At 40.2% G+C, this 23,516-nt stretch overlaps 1 protein-coding gene across 1 annotated transcript in view; it reads left to right on the forward strand.

The window, feature by feature from the left end:
• The first annotated feature begins 8,049 nt into the window (after positions 1–8,049).
• Mrps9 (mitochondrial ribosomal protein S9) overlaps positions 8,050–23,516 on the forward strand; it is a 52,780-nt gene continuing 37,313 nt past the window's right edge. Inside the window, exons 1-2 of the mRNA XM_048430197.3 lie at positions 8,050–8,208; positions 20,211–20,390. Of these exons, the coding sequence (XP_048286154.3) occupies positions 8,074–8,208; positions 20,211–20,390 (315 nt within the window). The 5' untranslated portion in view covers positions 8,050–8,073. The remainder of the gene's footprint in view (positions 8,209–20,210; positions 20,391–23,516) is intronic.

The raw sequence follows: 23,516 nt of genomic DNA on the forward strand, positions 1-23,516 counted from the left end.
GAGGTCACCAATGTATAGCTACAGTATGTTCAACATATAATTAGGATGACAGAAAAACATGGAGTTATCATATAAATGTAAGTATGTCAAAGCTTCAAGGGTCATTAAGAGTGTCTCCTTAACAGCTTGGTTGAAAAATGATATGCTTATTTCAAGAAATCTATATTTCTCAGAATAAAGTGTTCCTTTAAGACAGTCTAAAGTCAAAATAGCATCATGCAGGTGTTTACAATTTAATCACAGAAAAGTCTATTCATAAAGAGTTTAATCACATGCTAGGTGATGATCCGATCTTTGAAATTGGACACAATTTCAGATATCAGATCTGATTCTTGATTTTGGAAAAACACTTGGAAAATGGCTGGGAATGTTCTTCGGTGGAAATAGGAAAGGTGGAATGCAAATGCTTAAGAGTCATTTAAGGATATTGAAGGATAATTTTTAATCACATGATTTGATGACTTGAGACAGAAAATTCTACCTTGCAGGTACAAAAATGGGATGGTGGAATCGTTCTCAGAAAGTTTAGAAGCAGCTCTGCACCAAAGAAGAGAAATGAGTTAGACAGTTTCTTTATTTTGATTTGCAGCTCTGTAAAACGTTTAGGAAACAAAGCCATCTTGATCCATTTGGCAGGAGGCAATGTTTTCCTTCTTGCTTTCTTAAATTACTTTGCAATTCTTTCGTGATTCTATCACGGTTTCTCTAGAATTCTATTTATGTGAATATCTTTTCCCCCTATAAGGTTATAAGCCGCTGAAAGGCAGGTTTCATCTCACTACACAGATGGTTCCTGTCACCGGAGCCTTGCAAAAATATGCTTCAATACATATTGATAAAGATTAACTAGACCTTGTGTAGATTAACCTCTTACCTCCATTTCTGAAACATTCACCTTCCACTTGCCAGCTGAGCAGCCAGGTCATCAGGAATGTTGGACGGCATATTCCATGCTTCCAAATCATGAAATAATCAGTTTCTTGGAGGGCCTTTCTAGAAGAATCCTTTGGACTTTAGAATTCTAATTATTTCTGAATAAGCGAAGTCTGAGCAGTTCTGAGGCTCATGTCTATACTGGAGAATATTCGCGAAGTGAGTGCATGCATCATTCAGGAAACCTTCCATAGAAAACATGGGTGTAACCTGAACTTGAGAACAGCCTGATACAGGATCCCGAGGAGGAAGTTGGGGAGGGCATGGTAGAAGTGCTATGTGACTGACTGAAGGAACTCATGTTTGAACTACATATACACATCCAAAACACTCTGTCGGCCAAAGACAATATAAAATAGAAGGTCAGTTTTTGATCACTGCCAAACAAACTAGATAAATATAATATCCTTAGACAGGTAGTAGGGAGCATGTGACAGTCGTTGACAAAGGAGAGTAAGACTGAATATAGAAACAGGTGGGCTCTTAACCACTGAGCCATCTTTCCAGCCACATCTAATACTTTTATGTTTGCATTGATATACATATATATTAGATGTAGATGATAGGATTAAATAGATGATAGATATATCAGATAGATAGATAGATAGATAGATAGATAGATAGATAGATAGATAGATAGATAGATAGATGTGCATAGATACATCTATCTTGTATGTGGTTATGTGTGTGAGCACACACTAATAATGTATTTCTTTTTTACATTTCTTAGAACTGTCCCTACAATCCATCTAAATTCCTATCCTGACTCTGAAGTGAACACAAGGTCCCTCTTGCTCTTGTCTGTACTTCCTTTAAAGGCTGAGACAAAAGTCACACTTAAGAATGTTTCTCACTGTGCAGGCCTGGGTTGCTACCTCCTACTTATTTACATTTTCAGGTGCTATCTTGTCTTATGAGCAATGCACTCTTTAAGACACCTTCCCTGCTGTGTAAAATAGTACCTCTTCCCTTTGTCCTAAAATAGTCTCTTTTATGCCTTGAGGGGTTTTAATGTAGGTTCTAGTTTTCTGAAATTTTATTAGTAGGTCTATTAGTCAAATCCTTTGTGATCTTACTGATGTCAATGATATTCATCTCTCTTTTTATTTGTAAAGTCCCAGCATCCTATATATTTCTAGTCTACACTCTTGTATCCTTAGCTCTCTTTTACTAGGTCTTCTTTATATTCACTCCGCATCAATCACAGTCACAGGGGAATCAGATATCCAGTCCAAACTCATGCTCATGGTTCTGAGTTCAATCCCCAGTGTGCGTGTGTGTGAGTGAGTGTGGGGGGGGGTGAAAGAGAGAGAGGGGACAGGAGAAAGAGACAGAGATAAAACAAGTCATGCATTTTTAGCACACTATTATGTTAAGTAGAGGAATTACTCGTGCATGTGTGTAGGAGCCTGAGAGATATCTTGGGTGTCACACCTCCAAAACCGCTTACCAATTTTTTTTTTCATTATAGGATTTTTAATTAGGACTTGAAACTCACTGATTCAGCTAGGCTGGCTGACAAGTGAGGCCCAGAGTTTTGTCTGTCTTTACCTCCCCAGCGCCAGGATTACAAGTGTGCACCACTATGACTGGCTATTTATGTGGTGTTGGGGATCAAACTCGGATCCTCATGTTTGCATGTCAAACACTTTACTTAGTGATCTATCCTCCCAGCTCTGAAACTACTTTAAAACTCACCCCCTGATTGTCATAACTTCCTTTCATGTTAGTATGCTTTTGAGAAGGTGGGGGAAGATAGAGTGTAGGAATCAAATTCTCGTCCTTCCATGTGCCAGGCAAACACCCAAATGTATCTTTCAGAATGACAAAACCTATGCAAAGCATACATAAAGCAAGTTAAAGAGTCACTGGGCCTATGTACATTGACTCTGAAATTGTACACACTGAAGGTATTTTCATCACACATCAAAATGGCATGATTGATTCCCCCTTTTGTTGCACATGATTTGTTTTATTTTTGATAACCCTGTCTTGGGAAATGATGCTGGAAGCATCACAACAGCGTTGACTGACAGCTCCCTGTGTGTGTTGTGTCTTTCATAAGAAACAGAATTGACAGCTCATAGGTAAATAGCACAAGTGGATGGATTTGGGCCACACTGTGACTAAAACCAAAGAAAATACTTGTTCTATTTTCAATTTATCAAGATTCAATTAATATGGCAATATGCATGTGTTTTGTGAGAACAGATTCGTAGACGCAGACAAGATTTCATCTTAAAACTATTATAGAAACTTGACATACAGCCTTTCTATACTGAAATTGCTTCCTAAATATTTTACCATTTCAGGGAAATTTACATTGCACATTTTCTTATCCTACACATACTGTTTATTTAGCTAGGAGCGATGTAGATAATGAGAGACTTTTCAAGTTGTAGATTTAAATAGAATGCAAAGTCTCTTTTGTAGGCATTGCCTGTGTTGATAGAAGTTCAAGAAAATCTGTTCACATTGAAAACAACAATTCTTCAATTGTATTACTAGGTACATATCCAAAAGGTTTCAAACCCAGAACTGGCACAGATGCACAGATATTTGCTAATATATACCAACATGCACAGCAGAATTAGTCACAACATCCAAAAGCTAACAAGAATCTAAATGTATCATTCGGCCATCAGTGAAACTATGTGCATACACACACACACACACACACACACACACACACACCTATATATATACTACATCTACACAAGGAAACCTTCATCAGCCTTAAAAACAGGCAAATTCTGGCACATACGACACTGCGGCTGAAGTGTAAGTACATTGTGCCTTCTGCAAGTGAAGTAAGATGGCCATAAAATGACAAATATTGTGTGATTCCATTTGTGTAGGGTCACTAGAAGTGCCAAATGCATCCAGGAGAAAGATGGTAGTTTTGAGAGACCTGGGGATGTAACGATCCAGCAGCCAGTGCTTGATGAGGACAGAGCTTCAATTTGGGAACATGATGGTGGTGACGTTTGCACAATAAGCCTAATGCCACTGAACTGTATGCTTAGAAGGAGTAAAATGATGTTTGTGTTATATTCTATCACAATAATTACCATAGAGATGTAATGGAATCTGATAACACCCTGTAAATGCATAAATCAGCCCTGGGTTTTGTGGGGGAGACTGAAAGACTTGCATTTTAACCCAGTTCCCAGGCTGATGAGCTATATCTATTCCTGCACAGCAAATGATGTACTATTTCAGAGGTTTAAAATATTATCTCATTGTGTTGTCACAGGTGCCTACACTCTATGGTTCTGGCTCAGGATGGCCCGAAAGTGACAATCTAGAGATGGCTAGAGGCTGTGGGCATAAGAAGTCTTGGTGGGAGGGGTCACTTCCGGGAAGGATGTTAGCAGAAATCTCTAGTTTCTGGCTACTTCTGTCTCTGAGAGCAGGCAGCTACCTCAGATGGAGAACATCCAGGTTCTCCCCAAAAGATCCCTGAGGAGGAAAAGAGGAGATGGAAATCCAAAGTACTCTGGAAAGACGATTTCCATGTTATACTGCTTCTCAGAGGCAGATCGTTCGGTCAGCTGATCCTAAAGGGGAGGGTTCTACCTTTTGAGGAAAGGAGTATCAAAAACTGGGGACAGTTTAGTTGTTTTAGTACTAGTAAAACACGCTAGTTCTTTTGCTGCAACTTCTATAATCAAGTACCATAAACTGAGTTGTTCAAAATACACAAGGAAATATTCCTTTTTGTTCCTGAATGCTAGATATCCAAATTCAGTGTGATTTCCTTAGAAACGGTGAGAATAAAATCTGCCCCAGTTCTGTTTCCTAGTTTCTGGTAGTGTATGTGTGTGTGTGTGTGTGTGTGTGTGTGTGTGTGTGTTGTAAATAATCTTGTGTTGTAGATAATCTTCTTCTATATCTTCACATAGTTTTATTCCATGCTTCTATGTCTGTGTCCTACTCTCCTTTTCATTTTTTATGTTTTGTATATAGAAGGCTATTGATTTTTTTGAGTTTATTTTCTATCCAGCTTCTATGCTGAAAGTGTTTATCAGGTATAGGAGTTTCCTGGTATGATTTTTCCGGTCACTTATTTATATTATTGTATCATCTACAAATAAAGATACTTTGACTTATTCCTTTTCAATTCACACCCTCCTGATCTCCTTCAGTTGTGCTATTGCTCTAGCTAAGACTTCGAGTACTGAATGGACTAGGTATGGACAGAGTGTACAGTCATGCCTTGCTCTTGAATTTGTGGAACTGCTTGAGTTTTCTCTCCATTTCAGTTGATGTTAGATGTTGGCTTGCTCTAAACTGCCTTTACTATGTGGAGGTATGTCCCTTGTATTCCTAATTTCTCTATAACTTTTATCATGAAGGAGTGCTTGATTATGCCAAATGCCTTTTCTGCATCTATGAGATGATCTTGTGGATTTTGGTTTTCAGTTTGTTTCTATGGTGGGTTACGTCTATTGAATTATGTACATTGAAACATCCCTGCATCTCTGGGATCAAGCCTGTTTGATCATGGTGGATGATCTTTTTATTGTGTTCTTGGATTTTTCTGCAGGTATTTTACTTAGTACTTTTGCATCTATGTTCATAAAGGAAATTGGTCTGTAATTATCTTTTGTGTTGAGTGTATGTGGGGTGGGTCTCAGAGTAACTGTGGCCTCACTAAATGAATTGGGCAATGTTCCTTCTGTTTCTATTTTGTGGGATAATTTGAGGAGAGTTGGCATCAACTCTTCTTTGAAAGTCTGGTAGAATTCTGAGCTAAAGCCATCTGGCCCTGGGCTTTTTTTGGTTGGGAGACTTTAATGACTGCTTCTATTTCACTAGGAATCATAGGCCTTTTTAAGTTGCTTATCTGATCTCAGTTTAAGTTTGGTAGGTGGTATGTCTCAAGAAAATTATCCATTTCTTTTATATTTTCCAATTTGCTGGAGCAGAAGTTTTTGAAATATGTCCTTATAGCTCTCTGAATTTCCTCAGTTTCCATTATGTTTCCTTTTTCATCTGTAATTTTGTTAATTTGAATATTCTCTCACCTTTTAACTAATTTGGATAAGGATTTGTCAGTATTACTGATTTTCTCAAACAACCAACTCTTTGTTCCTTTGTATTTCTTTTGTTCATTTCTATTTTATTAATTTCAGCCCTGAGTTTGCTTATTACTTTCCATCTACTCATTTTGGATGCAATTTCTTCCTTCCTTCCTTTATTTTTTCAATTGTTTTCAGATGTGTCATTAAATTACTAATATGAGATCTCTTCAATTTTTTTAATTTTATATTTTTTATTAAAAATTTCCCCCTCCTCCCATTTCCCTCCCCCTCTCCCGACTCTCCCTCTCCCTCCCTCCTCTTCAATTTTTTTATGTAGATACTTGCTACTATGAACTTCCCTATTAAAACCTCATTCATTGTGTCTCATTAGTTTGGGTATGTTGGATATTCATTTTCATTCTATTCTAGAAAGTTTTTCATTTCTGTATTGACTTATTTTTTACTTGGTCATGAGTTGCTTGGTTTTGATGAGTTGGTAAGCTTTCTGCTGCTTCCACTGTTGTTGATACCCAATTTTAATCCATGGTGGTTAGATAGGGTGGGGAGTTATTTCAATTGTCTCACTTTCTTTGTGTACGAGTATGTGGTCAATTTTGGAGAAAGTTCCATGAGGTGCTAAGAAAAAATGTATATGCTGTGTTTTGGGTTAAATATTCTGTACATATCTGTGAGGTCCATTTTGGTTTATAACATCAGATAGCTCTGGCATTTCTGTTTAGCTTTTATCTGGAAGACCCATCTATTGGCGAGAATGAGGAGAAGCCACAGTAGATCTGTTATAGAGCTGGAGATGAGACTAGGGGATGGATTTGGAGGAAAGGAGGAAAAACTAAAGATCTGCCGCTAGCCTACCTGCTTCCCTGGCCAGCATCACAACACCTCTCTTTTAGTGAGCTCTAAAATCCTGCTCTCCAAATACTAGTCCTGAACCCAAGCCAAAGACTAAAGAGATTTTCACTCGTGTAAAGGGTAGTCACGAACAAAGGGAAAAACAGTGATTCCCTTTTCCCCTTAATAACAAGCATCCCATTTAGAGTTTTTCCTCTTCTATTTTCTGAAATCATATCATTTCTTCTTCCTTGGAGCTCTGTTTTGTGAGGCGACAAGAGTATGATGCCTGCCCTTACAGCATCACTTTAAAAAGACTTCTATTTTATATGTGTGAGTGTTTTGCTTGCACATATGTACACCACAGACATGTCTGATGCCCTTGAAATACAGAGGCAGCGTTAGATGCCCCAGAGCTGGAACTGCAGACAGATGTGATCTGCCACATAAATGCTAGGTACCAAACCCAGTTCCTCTGCAAGAGCATCGAGTGCTCTGAACTGCTGAGCCATCTCCTCGGCCTCTAACTTGGTCACTTTGATCTCATTTTCTATGTATGTTTTAAACGTCTATTGATCCTTTCAACATGTTTGGAAATTCTTTCAGAGTGGTTTATTCCATCACTTGTACCTGGCTGAAATCACCCTGAGAGTTACTGTTAGGAGTTGTAAGTTCTGGAAGGCAAGGCCAATTCTTGTCTACGCAGACACTGTTCTTACTGGTTTCAAAGCTCTGATTTAATACCATAGTGAGGGCTCTGAAGGGAAGCAGAGCAGTGAGGTCGTCAGTCTGTGGGTCACACAGCTAAGAGTCAACACAAGAATGAGTTGGAAACTAGAGTAAGGTTAGCCCGCAGCTGGAGGAAGAGATTGACCTAAGTCCTGAAAGCTGGCAAGTTCGAGAGGAGGAGGAGAAGGCCGCTCTGGGAAGGCAGGCAGACAAGAAAGCGAGCTTGAAATTCATGGAATAGGAGCAAGGACTGCAGAAGGCTTGTCTGAGTGTGGGATCGCGACTCAAACAGGAATTGGAAGGAGGGTCCAGACCGCAAAGCTTCCAACTACAACTAGCAGCAGGCTGAAAAACCACGTGCAAGTCAACCTGCAGCCAAAGCCTGGAGAGCCCATCAGCGGCGAGGGGCCGGACTGTAGGACTCGCCCCCTTGCTCCCCTTGCTAAGGAAGCGCTTCCGTCTGGGCGGTCTGCGCCTGCGCAGTTCCTAGGCCCCGCCCCTCGCCCCTCCCTCCAGGCCCTCGCTCACGGCCAACATGGCGGCGCCCTGTGTGTCCTGCGGCCGGGTGCTTTCGCGTCGGCTCTCTCACGCGGTTAGGGTTAGCCTCTGCCAGAGGCCCGGGTACTGGACAACCTCGGCGACTGACTGGCAGGCAGGTCCCAGGTCCCAGGTAAGCCTGCGATGGCAGTTCGTGTGGTTGGGTGATGTGAAGCCGGCTCACCTTCCCTGGCAGCCCGCTGTCCGTAGTGGCCCCCGGCCCTGAGGTGTTGGGGAGAGATCGGAGGTCCCGTGTAGGAGTGGGCGGTTCGACTCCTCTGCAGCCTCTTCCTGGGCCGTGAGGAGGGCCGCTAGGCAAAGCGTCCCGCAGATGGAGCTTAGCGACTGCCTAGGTGTGGCGATCGGTCCCAGGGGAGAAGGGGAGCTGACCCCTGCTGCGACCCGGAAGACTTCGTGAGGAACACTATTCCGTGGAGCGGGACAGAGACTTTATACAAGTGCCTCGCATTGTAGAACTTCAGTTTCCGTAATTTTTTTCTGAAACTTTGTCTTCTGACATTTTGGAGGGCAGAGTTTTGGCCGCTTCGCCTAATCCTGGGGGCAGTGTGAAGCTGTGATTTCCAGCTTGCGTCTGTTACCTGCTTGCATCGCGGGTCCACTAACAACAGGGTCACTGAGAGAGGGAAGAAGACGGGTGTAGTGTCGGCTTGATTGTATTTAAGGTGTCTGTAGGGTGTTCCACCGGAGATTTCCAGTAGACCCTCGGTAGGCGTGTTTGTGACATAGAGGGAGACCTAACTTTTAACTCCTGTTACCTTGTAGGTGCTTAGGCAGAGGGACAGGGCCATAAAGTACAAACAGGCCAGAAAAGAGACCTCAAGAGATTGAGAATGTGCTGCCAAAGAAGTGGGCTTTGGCAAACAACGTTCTAAGTAGAGAGAGAGTGCCAAATATTGGTAAAGAGATACGAAAACCAGATACTGCAGAGAAGTTAAGTACTGGATCTTAAAACTATTTTGCAAAATGACTAGTCATCTTTTTCTCTGTTGCAGTCAGCCTACCCATTGGTCATCTAGACATCTGGGGTTTTGTTGTTTTTGTAAATTGGAAAATGTGCTAGACTTTTTTATGTCTTCTCTACATCTCTTTCGATATTTCTTTTTATCTTTTGTTTTTCTCTTTTTTGTTTGTTTGCTCGTTTATTTGTTTTGAGGCGAGGTTTCTCCGTGTACCCTGTCTGTCCTGGAACTTGTTTTGTGGACTAGTCTGGCCTTGAACTCAGAGCCTGCCTCTACCTCCTGAGTGCTAGGATTAAAGGTGTGCACTACCACCATCGACTGTTGAATATTTCTTTATACATATAATTGCATGAGAGGAACTGTGGCGTACAGAATATTTTTATTGTGACAGTGAGCTTATGAGGCAGGTGGCTTTCTCACCCTCTCTTACATTCTGAACCTAGTGTCTATCCTTCTGTCTTTCTCCATATTCTTATAATTATGTGTAAACATGCACATTTTTCAGGTCACATCCCTTTTACTTTTTTTTTAAACTAAGTCTTTTATTCTGTCTAAGGCAAGTTCTAATTGCTTATTGCTATCTTCCTACTAATGCTGTCAAAGCAAGCATGTTGCTTTGGCTCTGTGCTGTCATTTCTGTGGAGATTTTCACATGTGAGGTTATTGTTGCAAATGATATGTATGTCTTCAGTTCCAGCATTTCATATCGCTGTCCCCAAAGACAGCTGCAGTTCCCATCCTGTCACTGAGATAGGGGAGTGTTCCTTTGTCTATCTGCATCAGGATTTGCTTGTTAATGTCGGAGGACGGTACTAGCCTTTGCTAATATTTATTTCCTTGTCCACTCTTGAAATGACCCATCCCAGTTTGCCAGATGTTTACCGAGCACATCTCTTGAGCCAGTACTCAAATGTTGACAACTACCCATGAAAATTGATCCCTAGCACTCTCAAGGAATGGTTGGCCCTCCAAATTCCTGAATACCGCCACAGCATATGTTTTGCCACATTAAATACATCTTAAATACTATCTGAAAAACTTAACTGCTTTAGATCCTTAGTTGTTCCATACACACACACTGTTCTTAGTTAATTTTCTCATGCTGTGAAAAGACACATGACCACAGCAGCTTGTAAAAGAAAGCATTTAATGAGGGCTTGCTGACAGTTTCAGAGCGTTAGTCATGCTCATCGTGGGAGCGTGGAGACAGACAGCTATGGGAGTGAGGTAGTGGCTAATAGCTTACATCCTAATCCACAAGCAGCAGCAACAGAGAGAGGGAAAGGAGAGAAGAGGGAGGTGAGAGACTGGGCTTGGTGTGGGCTTTTGAAACCTAAAAGCCCAGCCCCTAGTGATATACCTCCTCCAGCAAGGCCATACCCTCTAATCCTTCCCTAAACAGTTCCAGCAACTAGGGAATAAGCACCAAACATAGCCTATTGGACTGTCCTCTTTCAAACCACTTCTCCCTGCCCCCTACACACACACACACACACACACACACACACACACACACACATCTACACATTTGTATATACTCACAAAGACATTTAGAAACCTTTTTTTTTGTACAATGCCTGTCAGAAATATTAATGTTTCTTGATGTTGGCATTAAAAAACACTTATCTACTTCAGCATTCAGCATTAATAGCTGTATTTCTCTTGGGCCCATGTTTTCTAAAACAAACAAAAAAATTAATGACTTCATGAGCAAATAAAACACTATCCAACTAACTCCCCTCATTTCATATTTGGGGCGTGTTCCATTAATTATGGAATCTCTTCAGAGGTCGTAAACAGCTTGAAAGGAGTACAGGTAATAGAGTAATAAAATGTGTTTCATAACTAGTGTGTTTGCATTTTGTTTACACTGGTAAGTGTGTACTGGTGACATAGACAGAGGTTGTGGGTGACAGTAAAATTTTTTCGGAAACCCTAATGCAATGAAGAAAAGGAAGCAGGTGTTGCTCGGGTGTGACTCCTGGTTCTCAGGTGGGACCCTTTCCAGCTGATTTCCTCTGCCGTCCTTACAGTATACCCATTTATATTATGCCCCAACACAGTCACAAATCTCCGAGCATCCCCGTTTGGTTAAGGATAGCAGTCTGTGTGAGTGACCAAACTTTCTTTCATAAAGTTCACCCTCACATCTTTGGACTCTGTAATGTGCTGTGAGAGGTTTGCAGAAAGGACAGAAGAGGCACAGAAACGTGTTTACCCGGTTCAGTCTAGAGCCGGCGGAGGGTTAGAGACGTGAGTACGGGCACCTTCCCAGGGGAGGGGAGAGGAACGTGGACGCTTCCGCAGCAGCTAGTAATTTCATATGTATGAATGTGCTTGTATGAGCTATTAATATATTATCTATTAATATATATTAATATATTATCTACAAATATTATGCTCTAGAAAGGTATAATTGCACCTAGACAGGTACAGAGTAATCATAGTGGATTCCATCAACGACAACAAATACCAGGAAAGCGCTTAGGGACAGAGGCAAGGATTGAAGTTAGCAAACCAGGCACATTATGGCCACACGTAGTGCCTCCCTCTGTGATGGGTGGTCTGTCATATCTGATCATCTTCCTGGCTCTTCACAGAAAGTAGCTAGCTGTATTTTCTTTGTGTTGTGATAAGACCCATGAACAAAAGCAAGTTGGGAAGGGAAGGGTTTGTTTGAACATAGACATTACAGCCCCTCAATCAAGGGGAGTTGGTCAGGTCAGGAGCCCCATGCAGAAACTGAAGAGCACAGAGGTACACTGCTTACTGACTGTTTATGACTTCCTCAGCTTTTCTTATACGACCTAGAACTTCCTGTCCAGCCCCCTCCCGGGATTGGATGGTGCCACCCATAGATGGGCCTTACTACATCAATAATTAATCAAAAAAAAATGCCCCTTAGGCCAATCTGATGGAGGCTGTTTCTCATTTGAGGGTCCCCTTTTCCAGGCAACTGTAGTTTGTGGCAGATTGGCAAAAACTAGCCAGCACATGACCATATAGTTTGCATGAAGTCAGAAGTCCGCTTGTATCGGCATTGAGTTGCTGCTTACGGCAGATCTGAGTTCTTTGCCAGTTCCTGAACAGCAGCTTTACTCTTGGGCCCTGTAGCCTTGCTGCAGTGTATAAACTAGGGAAAGTGCCCTGCTTAGCTAGTTGTCTCAGACTAGGAAAAAAAGCAAGGAACTAGAAGCAGATGGGTTAATTTTCCCTCTGTCTCTCTGGTGCCAGAGGAGTTAGAAATTATGTGACGTGTCAGTGTCTGCTCTGCTCTTTTAGGTAGTGAAGGGTTTGGGTGTTTTTTTTTTTTTAAACTTGTCCCAAGTGAACAAAATAGTGTTGGCATTATTGTACAATTATTGAACAATTGGTAAGTTCCCTTTTGTAGTGCTCTTGAAAAATAACTCATGAATTTTAAACCTCTATGATTATAGTTTAATCGAGTGGCTATGCTGTTTTAGCTTTTTATGTATCTGTAGCTTTTTAAATAAAAGTGATAGAACAATTGCTATTTTGAAAAATATTGCTGTGTAATTTTGGTGAAAACTTTTTACTTTTTGTTTTCTACTAAGCATTTTATTAATACCTAAATCTTTTATTTCCCTCAAACCCAACATGATGTCCTTGCTGATTTGGATGATCTTCCAGAGAAGAATGATTGCTAGCATTGGCTTAATCCTTGAATATTATGGTCATAGTAAATTTGTTCTGTCTCTATGTAAAGTATCTCTTCATTTTCTCTCTCATGAATTCCTAAGGGCTGTAACATCCTTTATTTAGCACATTACTGTGTTGATCTACAGAAGGGCTTTATAAAAAAATTACTTTTTATTAGAGATCAAAGGTACTTTGAAAGATGCATTTAAAAATTGTCTTGCATTTTATCAGGCACATGTATTCAGTTTTGTAAATTATTTATCTTCCTTAGATAATATTTGAATATTTGTATTATTCATACACACAAGTATTTATACATCACAAGCACATAGCTACAGACAGACATACACATTCATATATGTTGTATATCTCTGTTGTGGTATGTATGCTAAAGGTCAAACCGTGGGTTGTATGCACTCTAATCAGATGCTCTGCCCAGTTCTTGAGTGTATATTTTTTACTGTAGTGGAAAGATAACCTCTTAGTGAGGTGCTTGTTCCCTGTAAGATGTCATCCTGCCCTGGATAAACTTTAGTGCATTCCCTCATTGCCCTAATTATTAAAGTACCTCTGCATTAAAACTGATGTTTTCCTTGTATAGCAATTTACAAACTTATTTTAAGAAAGCTTGATAATAGATCCATACCTCCCCATCTTGTTCCCTCCCTCTCTCCCTGCCTCCCATTCTGTTCCCTAGGGGTGGCTAGTGTAAATCCAGATGTTCTGTTCTGTGACTTGTCCTTGAGAAGTAAGTCCATCTCTAACAGGATCAGGGTGTTCCTCTGCTTTAACTTCCGTGCCACCACACTTGCTACAGTGAGTGATGCTTTTGTCATTGCTTTTGTCACAGCGTTGCTTGTGATCACCATACTCATATTTCCCTGACAGTTGCACCTATAACTTTTTATAGTTATTGGGTTGTTTTAATCATTATTCAGACATGGTCTGTGTGTTTTATTTGATTGGTGAGTATGTTGAATGCTTTAATATACATGATTGTGGAATGAATGTGAATGGCAAATTTTTTATTGCCAGTTTAGCAAAATGTCTTGCTAAATGCAAGCAGCAGCCATTTCCCACTCATGTTAACACCTCAAGAGGAATCCAATGTTTGACTTTTTGTGTTTTTGAATATGTTCTAGAAGAACTGTGACCTGGGACACCTGACCCAGCTTAGCCCTCCTAGGTAGTAACTTGTTTGAGATCTTGAACATAAGAGATAAGATAGTTGGTGTCTCATTTAATCTTAATGGCCACATTCTGATCTTATTGAACTTGTTGCAAATCGTTGGAATTTGTGTTTTCCCTTGTCAGAGAATTCCTCACACCCTGCCTACTTTTATGTGGAATTGTGTAGTCTTTTTAATTTATTTTTTAGTGGGGCTGGAGAGATAGTTCAAGAATTAAAAACACTTGCTGCTTTTGCAGAGGGCGTGGGTTCATTTCTCAGCACACACATCGAGTGAGCACAGTTGCCTGTAACTTTAGTTCCAGGAGATCCAGTGCCCTCTTCTGGCTGTGTGCACCTGCATACATGGGGTGTACATACATACATACACACATACACATTTTTAAAAAGATGTTAGAAAGAGCTATTAAACATTCACAAAAATAAAATGCTCGTTGGTATATATTAATTATATATGGTATGTTTCATTATCACATTTTCGACGTGTAACTAGTAAATATTGGTCATCCTCAGTCCCTTGTTGTCGCCCCTTGTCATTCTTCACTTAACCCTTCCTCTCCTCAACTGGCAGCCTTTTCACTTTGTGTCTTTTGGTCCACTTTGGTTTTATTACCGCGGGAGTTTCATTAGGGTTGTTTATAGGAACATGGGCACCTTTTGCATAGTTCGTCAAGGAGCTTTCTTTTGCTTATATCCAGAAACTTCTAATTGATTCAACTATACATCTATTCAAAGAGGTCACTGTATTTCCTCTGTTGGAGTCCTTGTATAGTTTCTTTCCATTCACGATTTTTGATGTGAATTGTCTTTACCTTTTTAAAAATTCCTCAAAGTATTTTTCTACCTTTTCTATTCAAAGTAACAGCACAGCCTTCTTTGTTCCATTTTTATCCAATTAAACTAAAAAGCAACAGCCTGATACTGCTGTAATACCATTAAAGTAATGTTGACACTGGCATTTGGCCAAACTTGGGACATCAGAGCTGTCAGGATGTATCTGCCTCTTTGGCAGCCAGCTTGATTGAAATTATAGTTGTCTGACCCACTGATTATCTTTAAAAAGAAACAAATTTGTCACGTTGTGTCTATACTATTCCTTGAACAAAAGTCTGATGAAAATTCTGGCATCGTGGCTCTGCAGTTAGGGATAGAACCAGTAGCTGGTTCCATCAGGATTGTTTATGGTCCAAAGAAATTCTTTCCGAGAACCGCACTTGTCTAAAAAGCTGTCTGGTTGGTTGGTTTCATTCCGCTTCGCCTAAATGGACTGTACAAGTGAGTAGTAGACTCCACTCAGTATGCGTGTTTTTCTGTGAGCTTATTGCTGGAATAATTCAGAACCTTTAAGAAGAAATGTATTCGTTGAACTATTTCTTGTGTTATAACAAGTATTATGAATTTCAGGGTGTCGTATTTTTAAGTCTTTGAAAAAAAGATGTTCCAAATTAGGGTCATCTCTAAAAGTCTTTTAAATGAACAGTAAAAACTTTTGTAAATATATTTAGGCCTCACTTACATTAAAATTAGGAAAGCTGTCATCTCATGTCACAAACTCCAGAGAATTTGATTGACAAGTGAAGAAACAAATCAAGTGAGGAAAGAAACCTTCAAGTCAGTAATCAACTCTCTTACTTGAGAAGATGCTAAGATGTAGAAACCAAAGCAGCAAAGGAACAGCAGCCCAGATAGAGGAAGAGCTCCAAATAGATGTTCATGTAACCGGGTGGCAGCGTGACAGCAGCCCTTCCCTTTGTGGTTTCCGCTCCTGTGGTCAACTCCAGTCCTCAAATGATTGTCTTGACCCTCAGTACTGAGACCACATTCATAGGACTTTTTCTGTCACAGCATCTAGTTAGACTTGTCCACGTTATTGTAAATTACTGCTGCTAATTTACTGTACTACTATCTAGAAGTTAAGCATATATGGAAATAGTACATGAGCTTTTGAGCTATCTGTGGTTTCAATTACCCTCCAGCGGCTTGGGGTGTTCTTCTCTAAATAAGAGGTGCCCCCCCAATCTTATTTTACCAGAACCATTTCACATCATCAAGGACATTGTTAGAAAGTTTAGGTGAGGGACAGCTATTTGAATTGGGGCATGACAGTTTATTCTTGAGGGAAGATACTGAGGCATGGAGTTTGAAGATAGACCAGCAATAAAGCTAAAAATTGAGAGTGACTGCAGAAGTAGAAGTGGTACTGTGGACATTGAGAAGAACTTAGAAAAGGGGGTGTAAGCACTACACAGAAGGCAGAAACAAGGGGCCAGGACAGAACAGGGGAATTTACATGTGGAGGAGAGATCGCTACCGTGACTAAAGTGCAGAGTGTTTGGGGACAGCTGAGTGGCTATCATCTAATTTCCTAAGTGGATAGAAACATAAAATATGTAAAGGTGGATGATGAGACCACAGCTATTAAAACCACCGTAGATAGGGTATTTTCATTTCCTAAAACCTCGGATTACACACATGTGCGTGCACACACACACACACACACACACACACACACACACACACTTATACTCCCTCTCTAGTGGCCTAGGATTTAAATGAAAAGTACAGGTTAATGCTGAAGGGTACTGTGTGCTGTAGCATGCAGCTCTCGCCAGCTCCTCAGCATTCAAGTTGATGGGAAGCAATGGTTGACAAATTATTACAGAGACAGTGCGGTTGGAACTCTGGTTCACACCAGTGTGAATGCTTGCTTGTAGTTTCTCTGACCACACCATTAAACCCTGTACCATTGCCTTCTGAAAGGGTAGTATTTGGTTCATCATACCTCCCTTTAATCATCACAGACCATCTCATTTATCTCACAAAGAAAACAGTCATAAGATAGGATTTTTACCTCTCTGCCTTGGCTATAAGCTGTCTCTTTACATGGAAGAGTTATATATTCTGTAGCGTTAATTAATACCTGCCATTTTCCATTCCCTGGGGTTTATGAACATTGTCTGTCAAGCAGTTTTGACTTTGCTAAAAAGATTGATTTTTATTGATGTGCTTGTGTGAGTATATGCCATATATGTGGGTGCCTGACGTGGCCAGAGGGTTCACTGGAGCCAGAGTTCCAGGGGGATATGAGCTGCTTGGTGTGGGTATCCTCTGTGACCTGACCAGCAGGTGTGTCTTCAGTTACATGGTCCTGAGAGAGAACCAGGAGATCAGCAGATGAGGGAGGCTATAGAAAAGCTAGGGATCAGGAGGCCTTGCATAAGCTGTGTCTTACGCCAAGCAAGCTTATTATTAAGAACAGCTTCTTACATACTATTTTGTAGGGGAAAATGGGACAGAAGTCAGCGGGAAGCTAACTGAACAGTGTTGCACAAGGGGAACATGGAATATCTCAAGGATTGGATAGATAACCAATTGCCCCTCAGGGTAAGAAGAGTTGAGTTCTCAGGATCTGAAACCACAACTCCCCTAAGCTCTGGCCCAGGCTGTTACTGACTCAGCCAAGTATCCTTCTGATTTTAGAGAAGGAACTATGTTTCTTTCTTACACCAGGGCCTCAGAGATAAACTCCCCAGACCCTGATTCCAGGCTATGACTGGCTCTGCCAAGTATGTTCCTGGTTTAGAAAAGGAGCTGTGTTCCTTCTCCATACACCAGGGTGTCAGAGAAAGTCTAAGATCAGCTTAGTCTTCAACACTCTAGAAGAACAACAAGCGCTCTTAACTGCTAAGTGTCTCTCCAATCTAAGTTTTGTTTATTTTGAGACAAGTTCTAACTGTGTATAACTCAGGCTAGCCTCAGACTTGGCAGCTTTCTGCAGATAGGAATTAAAGGTGTGTGTTGCCATGCCCAACTTGAAGTAAATTTTAACAGACACATCCCTGTATCTCACATCTCTGCTGTGTGCATCCACAGAGCCATCTGCTTCCTGGAATGTCCATCAGGCATCTCACAGTCTTCTTGCAGGTGGATTGTCACGTTCCTCCTTGATGGTGCCCCTTTACTGCAGAGCGTGGACCCTATTTACCCGAGGCTCAGATCTAGTGCCTATGATGCTGGCTGCTGGGAAGGGTAGTGGCGGTAACTGAGGGACAGTCTTCTGGGTTGGTTTGAATCACGGGTTCAACTGCATTTGAGTGCACTGTCCTCACCATGGTCAGAACTTCTGCTTGTACTGTGTATGGGTCGTTTTGGCATTGAGACCATTGAAATAATGATCTACAGTATTGCTGTACTTTGGGCCCCAAATTCATGCTTTTGCCTAGATTTTTAAAGCAGAAAAGCTTTTTTGTTGTTGTTTTTTGTTTGATTTTGGTTTTTTTTTTTAAATTATTGCCTACATAGGAAGCAAGATTCTCCATTGCTGAAATTAGATCTGGGATCATAAAAAGAACCAGCTAAAAGAGTCTGTCAACTGTTAAACGCATTAGATGATAAAACTCCTAGATTGGAGAAACGGCAGCTAGACTGTGAGCACGATTATTTAAATAGGCTCTGTCTCTAAAACTCTAATAGGCTGCCCTTCCTACAGCTGATGCTTTTGAGTTCACTGGATGCTCAAAACTGTAGCCAGTACCCAGCCCTCTATATGTTGTGTTTTTCCCATTACATATCTACAATACAGTTTACCCTATGAATTAGGAACAATAAGGCCTTAAACAACTGTAACTAATAATAAAATACAGCAGTTATAGCAGTGTGTAAGTTAGGTGGATATATTTCTCCATCTGAAAATATTTGTATCACACACCTTTTATCCTCAAATAACTGAAAGCAGGAAAAGCAAAACAAGACAAGAACTGCTGTGAACCTAAGTCACTGGTGATCTTGTTTTTACTCATTGACAATACTTTGTAAAGCATTGCCGTGTGAGAATATAATGGTCAAAGGTGAAGCTCTGCTCTCCTAGCAAAAATAAACTAAGGTTTTAAGGAACTTTAAATTGCTGTTTCTTACCCATTAAAGACTGGGGTTAAAATAGTTTTCACCTGATTAATTCAGAAGCAGTTCAGAATGTAAGTTTTACTGTTAATTGGGTATTGTAATGTTTTCTCTATTTTTTCTTTCATTTTTTTTGCTGCAACCTTAGTGGCAAATTACTGTAGATTGTTCTGAATTTAAGATTCTTAGAAGGAAAGGGGAAGAATGTAGGCAGGCTGGGCTTTTGTATGTGAAGGTTTTTGATGTGTGTGAGGCAGGAAATCAGAGTGTTGCTAAGATTGTGACTTTGGAGTCTGTGTTATTAGTGGTGTTTAAATTTGCTGGGCAGCCATAAAAGGGTTCAGTTCAGGTCTTAAGAAAAGACTAGACAGGTCTGTCTTATTTTATCTTTGACACTGTTCATTGAAGGTGAAGTGTTGATACCTTGGAAGGGAGTTTGTTGTGATGTAGCATAGGAGGACCAACAGCAGCAAGTGTGATTGCTGCTGCCCCAAGAAAGACAGGCAAGCCTTCATTTACAGTTAGCGTGTTGAGCCAAGTTGATGAGAAATCTTAATGTTGAGTGAAATACTTTTCTTATAGGGTTATTTTCTTCATTATATAAATTTATATAACATATATAAGCTAATGTATAATATAAGATATATATGGGGAGGAGAATAAAGTCCTCAGCCAAACCTACACTTTTGTGTTTCTCCTTCAAACAAGGGGAGTTGCCCACAAGGCCATGATACCGTTCTCAATCCTCTTGATTCATGCCGTTGCCTGTCTGTTTGTTTCTTGAGAGTTTTGTTTATGTATCCCTAGCTATTTGGAAGCCTGATTATAGTAGACCATCACCACCACAACCCGCAAACATCTCTGCCTCCTGAGCGCCAATTAAAGGCATGCTACCTGGTTTTGTATGTTTGGTTTGTGAAACAGGGTTTCTCTGTATAACCACCCTGTCCTGGAACTCACTCTGTAGACCAGGATCACCTCGAACTTACCCAGATCCACCTGCTTCTGCCTCCTGAGTGCTGGAATTAAAGTCATGTGCCACCACGCCTGGCATGTTTGTTTCTTGGTTTATGTGGTCATCTTCTCTTTATTGTTTATACATTCAGTGTGACAGCTCACTGTCATGGACCTGACAGTACCAACAGTAGTATTTACAGTCAAGAGGCACAGCATACTGCTTGTGGGTATTTCAGCTCTGATGGGTTGAGATGCTCCTGAATTAATGGACTTGTAAGTTTCTGAGCAGAGATTATTAGTTCTAGCACCTTGGTTGGAAGGCCTTTTTTTTTTTTTTTTTTTTTGTTTCTGAATGCCTGTTGACTGAGGATTTTTTATTTAGAGACAGTGACCTGTTAAATCACTGTTTAATTTCAAAAGCTTTATTTTCTTTCCATTCATGTTCCTTAGGTATTAAAGCTAATCCATACCACAGTTGTAACATCAAAGAAGAATGTCCAAGCCTCAAGACAGGAATCATATACAGAGGATTTTATTAAAAAACAGATTGAAGACTTCAACTTGGGGAAGAGACACTTAGCTAACATGATGGGAGAAGACCCAGAAACCTTTACCGAGGAGGATATTGACGTGAGTACAGTTAACTCAGACGGGAAAGTGATTCTGCAGAGCTGTGGTTGTGGGTGGTACTTCCCTTTGCATAAACCCTTTGGCTCTGTAAAATTTACATCAGAACAAGTTGTAAGCGTATCTTTTCTTTTTCTTCCTTTCTGAGACGTCACATTATTTGAGTAATTAAAATAATTTCAGCTTTGATCAATTTACTTTGGCTTATTTCCTATTTGTTTTCATTATTTCATTATCTCTCTTCCCTGTGCCCTACTCCTTGGCTAGAGTTCTTTTTTTTTCTTTTTCTTTTCTTTTTTTTTTGTTTTTAATACTTGGAACCATAATTTCACAAAGACATGCCACTCTTATTTGAAGCCTCACAAAGAGTGGTAAGTTTTAGATATTATCCAAAAATGAGTGGTTTTTCTTGATTTTGAGTCAAGGTCATAGAAGCCACTGTGAGTTTGGGACTGTTGTTTGGTTGTGTAGTGTAGATGACTACACGTGTGATAATAGAAGTAGAGACAAGGCAAATCCATTAAGTAATCTTGGTCAGTATGGTTTTTCACTTTTCAAAGTGGAGAATATGCTCTTTGTATATATGTTTACCATGTGCCTACAAACATTAGAAAAGGGTATCAGGTCCCCCAGAACTGGAGTTACAGATGGTTGTGAGCCACCATGTGGGTGCTAGAACTTGGATCTTCTGCAACAGCAATAGGTACTCTTAGCCTGTAGGCATCTCTCTAACCTCTGATTTTTTTTTTTTTGAGAATTTCATACATGAGTACTTTATTAACATGATTTCTACCCTTCCCTCTCCCTCTCCAAGTCTTTGGATGTCCCCTACTGCCTTTCAAATTCATTACTTCTTTATTGTTACACACACACACACACACACACACACAGAGAGAGAGAGAGAGAGAGAGAGAGAGAGAGAGAGAGAGAGAGAGAGAGATACACACATATATGTGTATAAACACAGATACATACACCCTACCGAATCCATTTAGTGATGCTTTTGTGTACTTGTGTTAGGACTGACCATTTTGATTGAATGTCAGGGACTTGTGCCTGGAAAAAACTGACCTGTCTGTGTTTCTATCTCCCCCCCCCCCCGCCCCAGCAACCACTGATTGCTTCTAGGGATGGGGCCTTGCCCCATCAACATTGGCCTATTGGGTGGTAGGGTAGCATCGTTAGCCAATCTTGTTTAGCAATGTTGTTGAGATTTCATGAGTGTAGTCCCCCGTCCTGTCTAGGAGATGCTGTCTTATGTTAGGGCCCTGGTCCTTTGGCTCTTAGTCTTTCTGCTCTCCCACTCTTCTCTGAGGGGTTAGTGTAAAGGTTGTGTTATAATTGCATCAGTTGGGGTTGTTTACCCCATGGCCATTTATTTTCTACATTTTTAACCAGTTGTGGGTCTCTGTAATGGTCTCCATCTGCTGCAAAAAGCTTGTTCGAGGAGAGGTGAGAGCTACACTCATCAGACTGGGCTAGTGCATAGACTGGGAGACCCCAGGCAGCCTTGGAGAGTGGGGCCAGCTGGGTGGGGAATACTTTAAGTTTTGGTAGACGCCCCAAAGAGGGTAGCAGGGGAGTTCAACAACTCTAAAGCTGGATCTTATTTTTTTAAAAGCAAAATCTAACTTTGTTTTATATTTTAATTGAAGAATAACGTTTTTATTTTTTATTTTTTATTTTTTATAGTTTGATTTCTGAGCCATGTGAATATAGTCTGAGAAATTTATCATTAGATAATTTTATCATTTTACAGAATATTCTTACACAAACTAAGAAGGTTATGGTATTAGCCAATGTAATTTATTGTAGTACCTTCATATGATTTTTGCTGTTGACTGAAACATTATTCAGCATGTGACTGAGTACAGTTACCATGGGGGATTGGTTCTAAATCCCCACTGATACCAAGGTTTCATATAAAATTGCTATATATTTTATATATAGCTTGTACATCTTTCCAAATGCTTTAAATTAATCTCTAGATCACTTACCAATTTTACATAACATAAAAAGTAATTTACATATTTACTGTGATGCATTTGGAGAATAATGAAAGGGGAAAGAGTATGCAACTTAAATACAGACATGATTTTTTTTTTTAAGATGTGTAGTTGAATCTATAAAATATAGAGAATTGGCTGGATTGCTATTTTTAATCTTCATGATTTTTGCATTTTAGTCTAATTCCTTTTTTAAAAAGGTCTTTATTATTTTTAAATGGTACAGAAGTAGTTCATAAAGCCCAGACCTACATTTTTGATTTAGTTAAAAGAATGTCTTCCTTTGTTTGTGGTAGGATCTCATATTTAAGCCTGGCCTCACAGTCAACCTGTAGCCAAGGATGTCATTAAACTTCTGATCATCTTTCCTCTCTTTTGAAGCCTGGGATTACAAGTGTGTGCCATTTGTTAGACAATATTCTAAACAAGAGAGCTACATCCCAGTCCAGAAGGATGTGTCATTGCCCTTGTAGGTAAAGGTGTTTCAGTATAGGGATCTTATAACTGATCTTCTGTCGTTATTTCTTATGATAACCTAGATATGAAGTGATGGTACTTGTCTCAGATAATGTGGGTATTTCTTCATCTTCAAATGCAAAACGAATGTTCTCACTTGGGCTTTGGACTAGTAGTCTTTCCTTGTGTAGGCCTTATCTCTTAGTCATAGATACCTTTTCCATACTCCCAATTCAAGGCATCGCCTTTCTTTTTTTTAAGTATATATATGCATTTAAAAATTACTTATTTTCTTATTTTTCTGTGTGACTGTTTTGCCTGCATGCCTGCATAAATATGTATACCAGGTATATGCCTGGTGTCTGTGGAAGACAGAAGAGGGTATCAGATCCCCTGGAACTGGGGTTAAAGGTGGCTGTAAGCCACCAAGTGGATGATGGGAGCTGAACCCATGTCCTCTCCAAGAGCAACAAGTGCTCCTAACCACTGAGCCTTCTCCCTGCCCCTAGGCATCTGCTTTCTGTCCTTTGCTTGTTGGGACATGTCGTATTAACAGTCACACGGTGTCAGTCGTTTGTCACTGGCTTCCTTTGCTGACTTAATGGTTTCAAGATTTGCTCAGTTTGTCATAGTGTCTTCATTCCTCCGTCTTACTGCTTTTCCACTG

The sequence above is a fragment of the Myodes glareolus genome, chromosome 18 (genome assembly GCF_982192425.1).
Source record: "Myodes glareolus chromosome 18, mMyoGla1.1, whole genome shotgun sequence".
Taxonomy (NCBI): Eukaryota; Metazoa; Chordata; class Mammalia; order Rodentia; family Cricetidae; genus Myodes; species Myodes glareolus.